Consider the following 12,621-nt stretch of genomic DNA (forward strand, 5'->3'; position numbering starts at 1 on the left):
CAGCTTCTTTCCGATTCCAGGACCCACGGAAGCAGTCCCGTCTCCGTCCACAGAAAACCGCCAGCCCCACCCCAAGCGGGCATCCTGACGGGACTGAGGGGTGAAGAGCGCACTCAGGACGAGCTGCCTTCGGGGAGACGGGGGCAGCGTCCCGTGTGCCCACAGCAGTGTGGCGCATCTGCCCACCGCTGGTGACCTCGTACGGCCGTCACTAGAGTCTAGACTTTTCCTTGTAAAAAAATGTTTTTAAGTTCATTCCAAAGGCCCACGTGGTCTTGGGTGCGAGCTGGCGTCTTCTCTGCTTCACCTTCCTGCACCTGGAAGGGGGGACGGCGCTGGCCTTCGGGCCGCTCTGCGGAGGACCCGGTCCCTCTGCTCTGCGGCCTCCAGACCCGTGTCGGGCCTGCACGCTGACCAAAGGGTTCCCGCCTGCCCGTCCTGCAGGGGGTCCCACACGCCTTCACCAGGAACAGAGGCCGAGGGCCCCAGCCCCTCAGGGAATCAGCGTTTCACTTGACTAAAGACCCAAAGCAGCAAATATGCTTAAAACCCAAACCCGCCCAGTCCTGCCTGTAGCAGCAGCGCGTGCAGGGGGCCCGGACGGCAGCGGCTCTACAGACGCCTGAGCAGGAGGGCGGCGAGCCCGTGGCCGATGCTGCTCCGCGCGTGCAGACGCCGGGCCCCCGGCTCCATCGGAGCAGGTGGGCGGGCGGGGCTGCGGGGGCACACCCTGACATCACGGCCCTGACATCGCGGCCGGGAGGGCACAAAGCCCGGCTGTGTTTCCACCCTAACCCACAGGGCGGCCGCGGGTGGGGGACGCCGGGCTCAAGAGGAGACAAGGTAAAGCACAGCCAGACCAGGACGTCCTGCACCTGCTCCCCCAAGCAGGGGGCACCCAGGGAGGCCGCGGGGACCAAGCGCCTCCTCGGAGCCCTGCCTGGTGACAGCAGCCGCAGCCCGGTACCCAACACGCTGGTGTAGACGCGGGCCCTCGGCGGCCTGGCAAACTGCGTGTCCCCAAGTACTCTGTTTCAAAAACCCCCACTGTTACTGATATTCCCAGAAAAGACCGAGAAAGACAAAAAGAAGGAAAGGGAGCAGGAGCCGCGGCCACACTGCGCTCTCGGGTGGAGAAGGGGCGGCGGCACCCGGACCGGCCGCGGAGTGCGCACCTGGCTCCCCGGAGCGGCTCAGCTCTGGCCACCCTGACACCGCGGGGGCCTCGCCCAGGGCGCAGGGGACGGCGGGCGGCGGGGCTCCTTCCGGTCCGGACCTCCCAGCGGGACAGGTGACCCCAGACACCAACCTGCAGCCCGAGAGCCTCTATCCCTCATCTAGAAGTAAACGCCCCGGGGCCGACCGCCCGCCTCCTCGAGCCGCCTTTACCTCGCTTTACAGACTTTTGTCCTCAGAAGCCGCGGCTTCCCCTCACTCTGTGATCAGCTGTTGAGCAGAAACACCTCCTGCCCACGGGACCGTGATCCTCCCCGCGTGACTTCCCGGGGATGAGGAAACTGCTTCGAGAAGTTCTGAGTAGACCAGCAGCTCCTGTCGTCACCGTGTCACCCGCGCGGCACGGCCCCCACGTCCAGGGACGGCCCCGCCGGAAAGCCCAGGGTCGTGGCTTCAGCACCACCAGCGAGTCACGCCTGTGCGACCTGCGCGTGAGCACGAGTGCACGGCCTTCTGCCCCGTGCGGCTGCCCTGGGGTCTGCTCAGGACCAGCCTGCCACATCCTGCCGCGTGGCGCTCCACTGCGGGGGCGAGTCTCCGACCGCCACGGTGCGCCCTCCGGCCCCTTCAGTTCCTGGCTAGTCCCGGGTGTGGTGTGCGGAGCCTCCAGGTCCCAGGGCCCTCCCGGGGGGTCGGGAAGGTGCGCGTGGCCCTCACGCGTCTGCCGCGGCCGTCGTGCTGGTGCTGGTGGCGCCCCTCGGCCCCGCCCCCGCGGCCTGGGAGGCGTGCGGTTTCGAGATGCGGTGGGATGAGGAGAACATACGTGACGCGTGCTGCCGGGTGGCTGTTTTGGTTCATTTCATGGAATATCTCTGTTTTGCCAGAAAGGCAGCCGCTGCTGTCACTCAGGAGTTTTGTCAAGCAGCGATGAAACGAGCCACTTCTCCAAGAAAACATCCAAGGCTATTTGTAGCCAGTGACAAAATCCAAGCGTTTGAGCCCAGCCCAGAACCCCGGAGAATGTGTGTGGGCCCCGTGCCTGACAGCGGCCCCGGGAAGACCGGCCTCCACTCGGTGGTGCCGAGGGAAGCGCCGTCCGACACCTGCCGACACCTGGGGCCTGCGTACAGTCGGGCGACCCGGGGGTTCTGGGGGCCGGCTCGTGAGGTCGCCCCCGTGTGTGCATGGGCGAGAGACCGGGCCCTTCTAACCGCAAGGAGCCAGCGGCTCACAGATTCGGGTTCAGATCCACGCGGTGAGCCGTCGGAGGGCCGTTCGCCTCAGAAGCACAGGGACACACCGCCGGCATCTCGGACCTGCACGTGTCCAGGTGCCACCCCGGCCTGCGGGGCGGGGGGGGGCAGGTGCCACCCTGGAGCGCGGGGCGCGCCCTCCTGCCCGCCGCACACTCTGCCTCTTGATCACCACCCGCGGGCGGCGGCTGCCGTCGTTGCCCTAACGCAGGTGGGAGCCGCGCTGCGCCCTCGATGGGAAGGAGCCGAAGGCGCTCTGGGAACGTCGGAATGTCGGAATGTTAGCCCGTCTTCCAGCAAAGTGACAGCATGAAGTTGCAATCCACTAGGCCTGAGGGGCTGTGAGTCCGTGGGGAACAGCGACCGATGTCTGGAGAACCCTCTCTCCCTTTGAGGCCGGTCCGCAAACGGAGCGTCTGTGGGGGACTCGGCGTGTGGCTGTGCTGACGCTCTGCGCTCCGGCCAGGACGAGCGGCCCCGGGCATGCCCGGCCCCACGCAGTGCTGCGGGAGGCGCCCCCGGGAGGGACCCAGGCCGCGTGACCAGTGTGCAGCGCGCCCCCGGCTCGGAGGTGCAGGAGCAGCAGCCGCGGGAGCAGATGCTCAGGGTCCCTGCGCAGGACAGACAGGCGACGCCCTGGGACGGCGAGCCCCACGTTCCTGGATTCGGAAGAACCGGAGCAAACATAGGCCTTGCTGAGCCCAGAGCCCCGTGAGGACGGGACAGCCTGAGGCGGCCCCGGCCACACGGGCTCAGTCCTCGCAGCCTTCCAGACAGTCCCGGGAGCCCGGCAGCGCGCAGGGAGCTCCAGTAGGTCCTGACACGCACCGAGAGCCGCGCCGGCTGAGAGCACGCGGGGCCGCCCGGGAGCGCAAAGCCAGTCCCACGGGGCGGAAACGTGTGGGGCGCATCTCCCGGGCTGTGGAAGGGGCCTGGCACGCAGGGTACCCCTCGGTCCCTGCAGCGTCTCGCTGTGCACAGCCCTGCCCGGGCCGCGTGGACGACGCACCAGGGGCCCCCTCTGGGAGGGTCCCCACAGGGCCCCGCCGACCTTTACAGACGTGAGCCGTGCAGCGCGGCCTCCGACCTCACAAGCCTCTGTCCAAGGGGAGGAGCATCCTCCAGTCCAGGATGCGTGTGCCTCGCCAGGGCACTGGCCTCCGCGGAGCCCCGGGGGAGGGTGGCCCTGCGGGTCGGGGTGCAGCAGCCCGGGGGCACCTCGAGCTCAGCCCCACCCGCAGGCGCCCTGGCCCCGTGCAGAGCCTCGTGGTCCAGCAGTCCAGCCTCAGACCCCAGTGCTGGGGCCCGGCCCTCAGGACACGGACACCCCCGAAGTCGTCCCGGGGTTCCCCGCACTGGCCCGGGGCGCGTGGGGATGGAATTCCTGCCTCCTCTCCCACGGGGAGACCTCGGGCCCGGGGTGGGGGCAGTGGAGGGGCCGCAGGCCTGCCAATCTGGAAGGCTCTGGCCCCGAACAGGGGTTTGTTCACTCACGACTCAGCGGGCAGCGCTGCCCCTCCCCCGGTGGGCGTAGCACGGCGTCCCCAACTCCCGCACACTGCACACTTGGGGCTTCCCGCCCTCTGCTCCAGGGGGGACACGGGAAGCCCCCAGCTGCTTCCCGCCACGAGCTGCTCAGTGCTGCGGGCTGCGCACAGGCCGTGTACACACACCCACACCCAGGCCACACACGAGTACATACCCACACGTACACATGAATGTACACACTCCCTACTCACGTGTGTGCACACCACATGCACAAACTCCGCAATAGGTCTTGCACACGAACACACTCCCACATACACACTCATGCACATGCAAACAGCTACATGCACACGTGCACACATCACGTACACATACACGTACATAGCTTAGGCACACCCACACCCATGCAGTGGTCACTTGCATACACCCAAGTACATGCACACACCACATACAGGCCCTTGTGTGCACACAGCCATGCACACACGCACACACAACCCGTACCCCCACACCTGTATAAGATACGTGCATACACCCCTACACCTAGATATGTGCACATATAACCACACGTGTACCAAGTCTGTATACACACACCTACACACCTCATGTACGCGCGTGCAAACCCATGCACACATGTGTGGACTCTGTACACACATACAAACCCAAACACATATACGCTACACACACACGTACAGTAACCCACACACACCCTGCATGTACGTGCCTTTACCTGTGCACGTACCACATACTTACCCATGTGCACACACATGCACTCATACCTGAGGAAGACCCACATACTTGCTCACAAGCACATGTGCCTACACAGTGCACACAGTCCTCTGCACACATCCCCATGCATACATGGAGGTGCCCATGCGGCACACACGTGCATACGCCTACACACATCTGCACACGAGCTCATATACCATTAGGCACACATAGCCCCCCAGATGTACACACACACACACACACACTGCACGCCCGACCACCTATTTTACGGTACAGTCAGGAGTACCTGGCAGGCACCACACCTTACAGCCGCTACCTCACCATCGCTCATCACCTGTCCTGGACTTTGCTGCAGCTTAAACTCTTCCCACAGCTTGGAGCTCTCGCAGCCCCACGTGGCCACCCTGCGGCTGTGGACCCTGGTCACAGGCATGATCTCAAAAACGCAAAAGAGCTGGGAGGCGTGGGTGGCTCAGAGGTTGAGCATCTGCCTGCAGCCCAGGGCATGACCCCGGGTCCTGGGATCGAGTCCCGCGTCGGGCTCCCCGCAGGGAGCCTGCTGCTCCCTCTGCCTGTGTCTCTGCCTCTCTGTCTCTCATGAATAAATACAATATTTTAAAAAGTACAGAAGAGCGAAAGGAAGGGGATTGGTGTGACCCAGACATGGGGGAGGGTCTCGCCACGGTCTCTGAGCAGAAGCTGGGCTCGGCGTCTGAGAGCTGTCGGTTTGCTTGGAAACCTTCCACCTTCCCTCCTCCCGTGTCCATCCAGGGAAAGTACCGTCTCATTTCCTAATTAAAGGGAAAGTAGGGGATCCCTGGGTGGCGCAGCGGTTTGGCGCCTGCCTTTGGCCCAGGGCACGATCCTGGAGTCCCGGGATCGAGTCCCACGTTGGGCTCCTGGCATGGAGCCTGCTTCTCCCTCCTCCTGTGTCTCTGCCTCTCTCTCTCTCTCTCTCTCTTTGTCTATCATAAATAAATAAATAAATCTTAAAAAAAAAATAAAAAAAGGGAAAGTATCTGATGAGTTGACTGACCAGGCAGGTAGCGCCTGCACCTGTGAAGCCAGTGCTGCTGAGACACCCGTGTCCCCTCCTGTCACAGTTCCTGTCCCCAGTCCGAGTGAGCTCTCTGCTCCTCAGGCTCACGGGGCTCCACAGGCCGACCTGGACGGCTCGGGACACCACCCTGCAGCCCCAGGTCCCCCGACAGTGCAGGGACATCGCTGGGGGCCATCCTCCCACGAGCCAAGCAATCCCCCCAGAGATTTATGCTCAGCAGCAGTCGCACGCCTCACGGACCCGGACCTTGCTGAGGGCAGGGTGACCCCAGCCTGGGCCCACAGCCCACCCCAGGTGTCCCGGTGAACACGGGAGGAGGTACCCCAACAACCAACACACACGCGCAGCTCTCCAAAGCTCCCCCCACGTAGCACGAAGTCACCCACTTCTCCTGTCCAGGGGCAGAAAGGGCCCCACACAGGCAGGCAGGGTACCCCACCCTCCCAGCGAGGCTTGTGCTTCCTCGGCCAGGGACCACCAGCCCAGGACCCCACCACCCACGTGGCCGTCCTGCCAAACTCCCGAAGTGTCGGGCGGGGCCAGGCAGGTTTCTCTCTGCTGCCCGGGCTGGTGGTGGGCTTGCTGCTCGCCCCCACGCACTGGCCACTAGGCCCTGTGGGCTCTGGGCTTGAGAGAAACTCGGAGATGCAGACACCAGTGCAGGGTACATGTGTCCACAGGGTCGTGGCCTCTGCCCGAGGTGCCCCCAGGCCTCCTTCCTCCTCTCCAGCTCAGCAAAGACCGAGAAAGAGATCCTCGGGTTGTTCAAGTGAGAGGCGCCGTTCGGGGCATCCGGCCTACCGCAGCCAGGAAGGGGCGGGCTCACAAATCCTAAGACCCTCTTTAGGTCTCAGGTGTACCTGGAAGTGTCGCGACTTCAAGGGGGACACTGTGGTCAGTTCCTGGGTGGGAACTGCTGGGGTGGCCCCCTGTCCTGCGGCATTCCTGGCTGTCCCAGACCTCAGCCTGGGCACCGAGTCGCTGCCTCTCTGGTCCCCTGCAACTCACGCGGTGGCCCTCTCGGCCAGAGTCTGGACCCTGAGGTCAGAGGGGCACAGCCCATGTGCACCCGCTGCAGGAAGTCCTGTGCGCAGTGGGCTGCGGGGTCCTCTGCCAGCCTCCGCGCACGGGGCCCAGGGACGGGGCGCCCTCACAGCACACGTGAAAGCCCATCTGGTTTCCGGGCATATTCTCGGAGCAGAGCTATTGTGTCTGGTGACAGGGTGTGACGTGGGCCCCGGACGCCCCCACGCCTGTGTTATAAAGTTTCCCTGAACGTGCCCCAGTGACGAGGATTCACACCAGGGTCTGAGAAAGGAGAAGGGCCGGGGAGGAGTCCCGGGAGAGGCCTCCGTGGCCCAGGGTGCCCTCCCCTGAATGCCTGGCACGGCGGGGGAGGCGGGCTGAGCCCCCGTCCAGCCGCAGCTGCCGAGGCCGCCCTCTGCGGCTTCCCTACGCCCCACGCCCTCTAAGGCCTGGGCACCGGTGCGGGCCGCACCCCCAGTGCTCGCGACGGAACGGGCTGTCACTGCTGCGGGTCAAGGTGCTGTGAACAGCAGAGTAAAGCACAACAGAAACTTCGTGTCTAAGAGAAAAACACCCCCAAACCTACCCCAGCACCCACACTGCCGAACGTCCTACGTTCCCAGAAAGACCCAGTGTGCTGGTCTGAGAAGTGGTATTTGGCATATTTCATAAAAATCTTTTTCTTTTTTTAGAGAAGAGAGCAGAATCGCTTATTGCTCTCAGCTGGCTGCGGCCTTCGGGGCTGGGCTAGAGCGGGCAGGAGGAAGGTGTTCACAGGTGCACACGGCCCCGGGGGAAGTTACCTGCTCATCCGGCACGCGGGGGCTCCTTACCTGGGAGGAAACGAGATGTCCAGCTCATACAGCCTGTCCTTAAAAACAGACAGCTCTTTGTCAAATTCTAAGAGCTAAAGAAAAGAAAAGAAACAAGAAAACAAGGTCACTGTGGCTGGCCTCCCGGGGGGCACGGTCGTGTGCGGCAGGGACCCACGCACTCCCAGGAGCCACGCCAGGCCACAGAGGGCCATATGCAGGCGGAGCCGCCGGGGCTGCCCACGGGGTCCCTGGGGAGGTCTGTGGGCTCCCAGCAGGCCCTCTGCCCCGGGGTCCACACTGGGCTCCAGCCCCCTGCCCAGGGCGGCCTGGCCAGGCAGGGTCACCTCTGCCGGAACCACACGGGGCAGCAGACACGGCAGCGCCCTGACGCCGACGCCCGGCAGCACGGCCACGCTCTCAGCTCGGCCCAAACTAAGGTCAACGGTGACCACGCTGGCGCGCAGGTGGGGTCAGCAGGAAGCCTGGGTGGGAAGCACTGGTTTCTGCGCGGGGAAGACAGCAGCCTGCCCGCAGAACCCTTCGGAACCAACCCCGAGGGGCACGGTGTCCCAGCGGGGAACGGGTGCCACCAGCCGTGTCCACCCCAGGCCGAGCTGAGCCTCCGCGATGCACAGCCTCGGACGTGCGCGTGGGTCAGGTCCTCGGCCCCCCAGCTCCTGTCCCGGCACCTCGTGCGTCACACCAGAAGTGTGACATCAGCAGCTCCATGTTTACGCAGTCATGGCCTGTGTGCCAAGCTGCTCCCTGAGCCACCTGCACACGGCGCCCCCCGCCAGGAGGAGCGCGGGGGGTTGTGGGGAGGGAGGGTACACCAGTAGAGCAGTAGAGCCTCACGCACGTTCCTGCAGAATCCCAGACACTCAGACGCGGATCACAAAGCACCTCGGACCCTGCCTGGGCAGGCTCAGATGTCAGGGGTTGGGGGCCTGGACCCCTCGTGCCACCCGTGAGCCCATATCTCCTGAGCGTGAGCCTGCTCAGCTTTCTGATGGGGACGGGCCTGGGGGACCCAGGGTGGTTGCCAAGCAGGGGTGCAGGGACCCACGGGGGGTGGAGCTTCAGGGAGGGGGTACCTGTGGGGTGGGGAAGCATGTGGAGCACACAGGGGCTTGGCTTCCATGGCACCGAGTGGCCTTGATGCCCAGCATCAAGGGGAGACTCTGGCTCCTCCTCCAGGGAGGTCTCCAGGCCAAACAGCTTCTGGAAAGTTCCTAGGTCAGTTCTTCCAGTGGGGCTGGGGATGGAGAGGAAGGGTCTAGGGACAGAGACGCACCCTCCGTGTGTGCGTGGGGCCCGAACAGGTCCTGCAGTTATGTGCACGTTTACTCCTGTGTTTCTACGCGTATTACACGCACACACACACGCCTATAGCGTGTTTCTTATCTAGATCACCCTGCAGCTTGAATTCCCGACTTCCCAGATCAGAGACAGGCCCTGGATGTGGCAGGGTGGACGTGGGGGGCAGCTGCTGGCTCGCACAGGCGCTCTGTGGTTTTGACCGAGGACGGATAAGAGGAACTGGCCTGGCCCGGGTCAGAGGCCGGGTTTCCAGAAGGGCCGGTGTGGAGCCTCTAGGGAAGTCCGGCCAGGCTGACGGGCGGCCTGGGGGTGAGCAGGAAGCATCCAGGGCCCCTTATTACCGCAGGGTCGCGTGTGCAGCCGCAGGGCCCGTGCTCCGCTCTCCCGGCGTCAGCACATCTTCCCATCTCTCCCGCACTGAGCTCAGGCGCTTGGAGAAGTCCATGTCGTGGAGACGGAGGTGTGAGACCCTCCGGGATGCGCGGCGGTGGCGTCCTGGGACCGCAGCGCTCCCACGCACCCCGCGGAGAGGTCCTGGGCCTCCCCGGCGCGCAGACTCCTCCCTCGGGCCGCCGAGTCGAGTCGTGCCTGGCGCCAGCTCCCCTCCTGCGGGGGCCGGCGGCCTCTTCGCTGCCCTCTGCCCGGTCTCCTCCGTCTGGAGCCCCGCTGCTGGTCGGCGCACCGCCTGCCCCTGAGGATGCGTCTCCCGTGGCCCAGCGTCAGCTCGCCCAGCGTGGCCGCCGGCGCGGCGCTGCCCTCCACCCCCACCCCTGCCGTCCTGCCTGGGGCGCCGCGCCCTACACACCGCCGCCGCCAATTTACCTCGAGGGCTTCTCTGTGGCCACCTTCTAGAAGTTCTGTGTTATTTAATGTTTCTTCCTGGGTGTGGTGTCTGTTTCTGATTCTTTCATGTTTTTAATCATTTTAAATATTCTCATTTTACAGTTTCTGTCGGCTACTGTGCTGTTCACGTGCTGTTCTCCACTTGATCTTAGCCAAAAGGCCGAGAAGCGATCACGTGCTGTTCTCAAGCGTGCGCCCGACCTGTGTGGGGCCTGGACTGCAAGCTCGCCTTCGTGGACCTTCGTCTCGGGGGACGTGGGGCTGCCGTCCATCTGACCCCACCCGCTGTGAGAGGCGAGGGGCCAGGTGCTCAGGTACAGGTACTCGGAACGTGACCCATCCGCTGTGCGGTGCCGGGGCTCTACGCTCTTCCTTACACGTCGAAGGAAACCCGGGGAGACCTGGGGTGTCCCCCAGGCTCGTGCCCCCCGGAGCCTCGGCCAGGGCACCCCTTCTCCGCGTGGACGGCCGTGGTCTCTCCTGAGTCTCGTGCGGCGCCGCTTCGGGACTCACTTGCAGCTGACCCTCCTCTGTCGCCAGCAGCCCGCGAGCCCCGTGGGGCATCTGTGTCCAGAACGGGGCCCGAGCAGCACCCACTTGGTGGCCCTAGGACTTGATTTTACAGCAATCCACACTCGCTTCCTACTGTTTCCTCAGGAAAGGGCACTGCCTGTGTCCAGATTCCTCCCCTGAAAGGGTTCTTCTCTCCCAGGGAGACGCCACTGCCTCCCGGCTGCAGGCCAAGCCCCCGCGGCCCCCCAAGCTCTGCAGGCGGACAGAGCACGCACCGTCCCTCGCTGGCACACGCACGCACACACGTGTTCCGCTGTTCTGAGAAATTTCTGAGTCAACAGACTATAAAGCAGTGACCACGAGGACGCTGACCAACTTCACTCCACTGTGTGTCTGACCCCAGTGACAACAGTGGGGGTTCCCAGGTCCCCAAGACCAGCCTGGGGGACACCAGGAGGGGCTACGGGGGCTGTGACTGCGCACTGACACTGGCTCTGCGTGGGAGCCCGTGCACGTGGCTTTCCCTGGTCACCTGCTGAACGTTCCAGTTTTGTACAGCCTCGGAAAGAGACCCTGGAAGCCTTCCCGGGCCCTGGGCCTCCGCAGTGGCCAGAAGCAGCCTGGAGGGCATCCACGTGGGTGCCCAGGGCCCGCGGAACCCGACACTCGCACGCTCACACGCGTGTGCTCCAGCAGGCGCGGCCTGGCAGCAGGCCTGAGACAAGCTGGAGACTTGGATGAGCCGTCGGCGTGGCTCCGAGCAGGAGGGCGGCTCTGCCAGCGAGAGAGCACAGCGGGCAGGTGCGCCATGGGGCCGACCGCGGCAGCCCCTGGGAGGGAGCCACGGGGAGCCCGCCGCGTTTCTGTGTTTCTACCTGCTGCGGGTGCGAAGGAAAATTAAAGCAACTCGATAGCCGGTCTGGGACGGGTTTGAGCCTCCCAGCTGCTGAAACCGTAACAGCCCCTCTGGGGGGAGCTGGACCACCGGGGTCTGGCGGGCCAGGCACCTCCTCCTGGGCTGTCCTGCCGTGCGCCCGCACCCCAAGCCCCGCACGGAAACACGCAGCTGCTCCCCGGCAGCTCTGCCCGTAGAGCCCCCGTCTGTTAGCTCATCTGTCCGTCTTCTAACGTGGAGATGTTCTGAGCCGTGAATACTCACGCTAGGTCCACGGGTGCTTACTGAGCCTCTGCCGTGTCAGGCCCTGCTAGACGCTCAGGAAAGGCCGAGGACAAGAGCGGACGACCCTGGCCCTCCTGGGCCTCCCCAACCTGGCCCACGCGTCCCAAGCCGTGCTGGCAGCTCGCCGAACCCCCGGGGGACCAGGGGGACGCGCCCAGGGCTCCGTGAGGGCGGGGGGCGCAGGGCTGCCACGGGGCCATCTCCAGCCCTGAGAGCTTCCTGATTAGAAATTATGCTGCATTTCTGTTGAAATGATAATTTGTTTCTCTTTGAGATTTTTCAGAAACATGATAACCAATTTCGCATGTATCTTAAACATTCTTGTTGATTACAAAGTGAAAAACAGCGCAGGGCGTGTGTGGACAGTGATAAAGCAGCGGGGCCGATCATATGTATCTGTCAGCAGCTGTCCCCGCTGTACAAATTCCACTGTTACTGCAGAGACACCACGCTGATAAAGAAAAAAGAGCCCGGAAAATCAATGCGCCTTGAGCTAGAGCAGTTGCTAAACACACAGAAAACATCTCTATCCAACAGGCCAAGCGCTGTGAAGATTCCCAAGCCCTGCCCTGGGACAGCCAAGGAAAATTTAATCTCTCCAAATCCTCACCAGGGCACTCCATCCTGCAGCCCTGACAGCCACACTTATAATTAATTATACAATTTCGATGGGAATATCGACTAAACAAAGCTATAAATCATAGAAAAAGTCAATAGGCATGGACACATTCAATCATGTCCCGGCCAATGATTACTACTCTTAAAATACAATAATTATTTCCAGAAGCCAGCTTGAATTAAATTTCTGTCAGGCGGGTACAAGACCGGTGCTTGATGAAGGGCGCGATGGATTTTGGGGCTGCGTCCGGCGCAGGCACATCCATCCTGCGGATGGCTACTTTGTTCCAGTGGCCGTGGGGCCGCCTCGCCGCGGAGGTGAGATGGCTCATCAGACCATTTATCTTGTCCCCCGTGGCTGGTCTGGACGACCCCGCTTCCTCTGTGTGACTGACGTGGAGGCGCCGTTCAGCGTGCCAGGTTGCGGCCGGGGGCACGGAGTGCGCGTCAGCGTGGCCCCGCGAGGCGTCTCTGGAGGCCACCCAAGGCCGGAGAGCCCTCGGCACACCCTCTGTGCCTCCGGGGAGGCCGCGGCCCGGGCGCCCTGCCCTCCACGAGGGGCCACACCGACCCACCAAAGGGGCACGCGAGTCTTTCCAAAAGAAC

General features: G+C 63.8%; 1 protein-coding gene across 3 annotated transcripts in view; it reads right to left on the reverse strand.

The window, feature by feature from the left end:
* Nucleotides 1-12,621, reverse strand: part of INPP5A (inositol polyphosphate-5-phosphatase A) — a 157,622-nt gene that overhangs the window by 5,215 nt on the left and 139,786 nt on the right. For all 3 annotated transcript variants that reach the window (XM_077877118.1, XM_077877120.1, XM_077877121.1), the window contains one exon: nt 7,560-7,633. In XM_077877118.1, coding sequence (XP_077733244.1) covers nt 7,560-7,633 — 74 coding nt within the window. The remainder of the gene's footprint in view (nt 1-7,559; nt 7,634-12,621) is intronic.

Source organism: Canis aureus, chromosome 29 (assembly GCF_053574225.1).
Source record: "Canis aureus isolate CA01 chromosome 29, VMU_Caureus_v.1.0, whole genome shotgun sequence".
In the NCBI taxonomy this organism is placed as follows: Eukaryota; Metazoa; Chordata; class Mammalia; order Carnivora; family Canidae; genus Canis; species Canis aureus.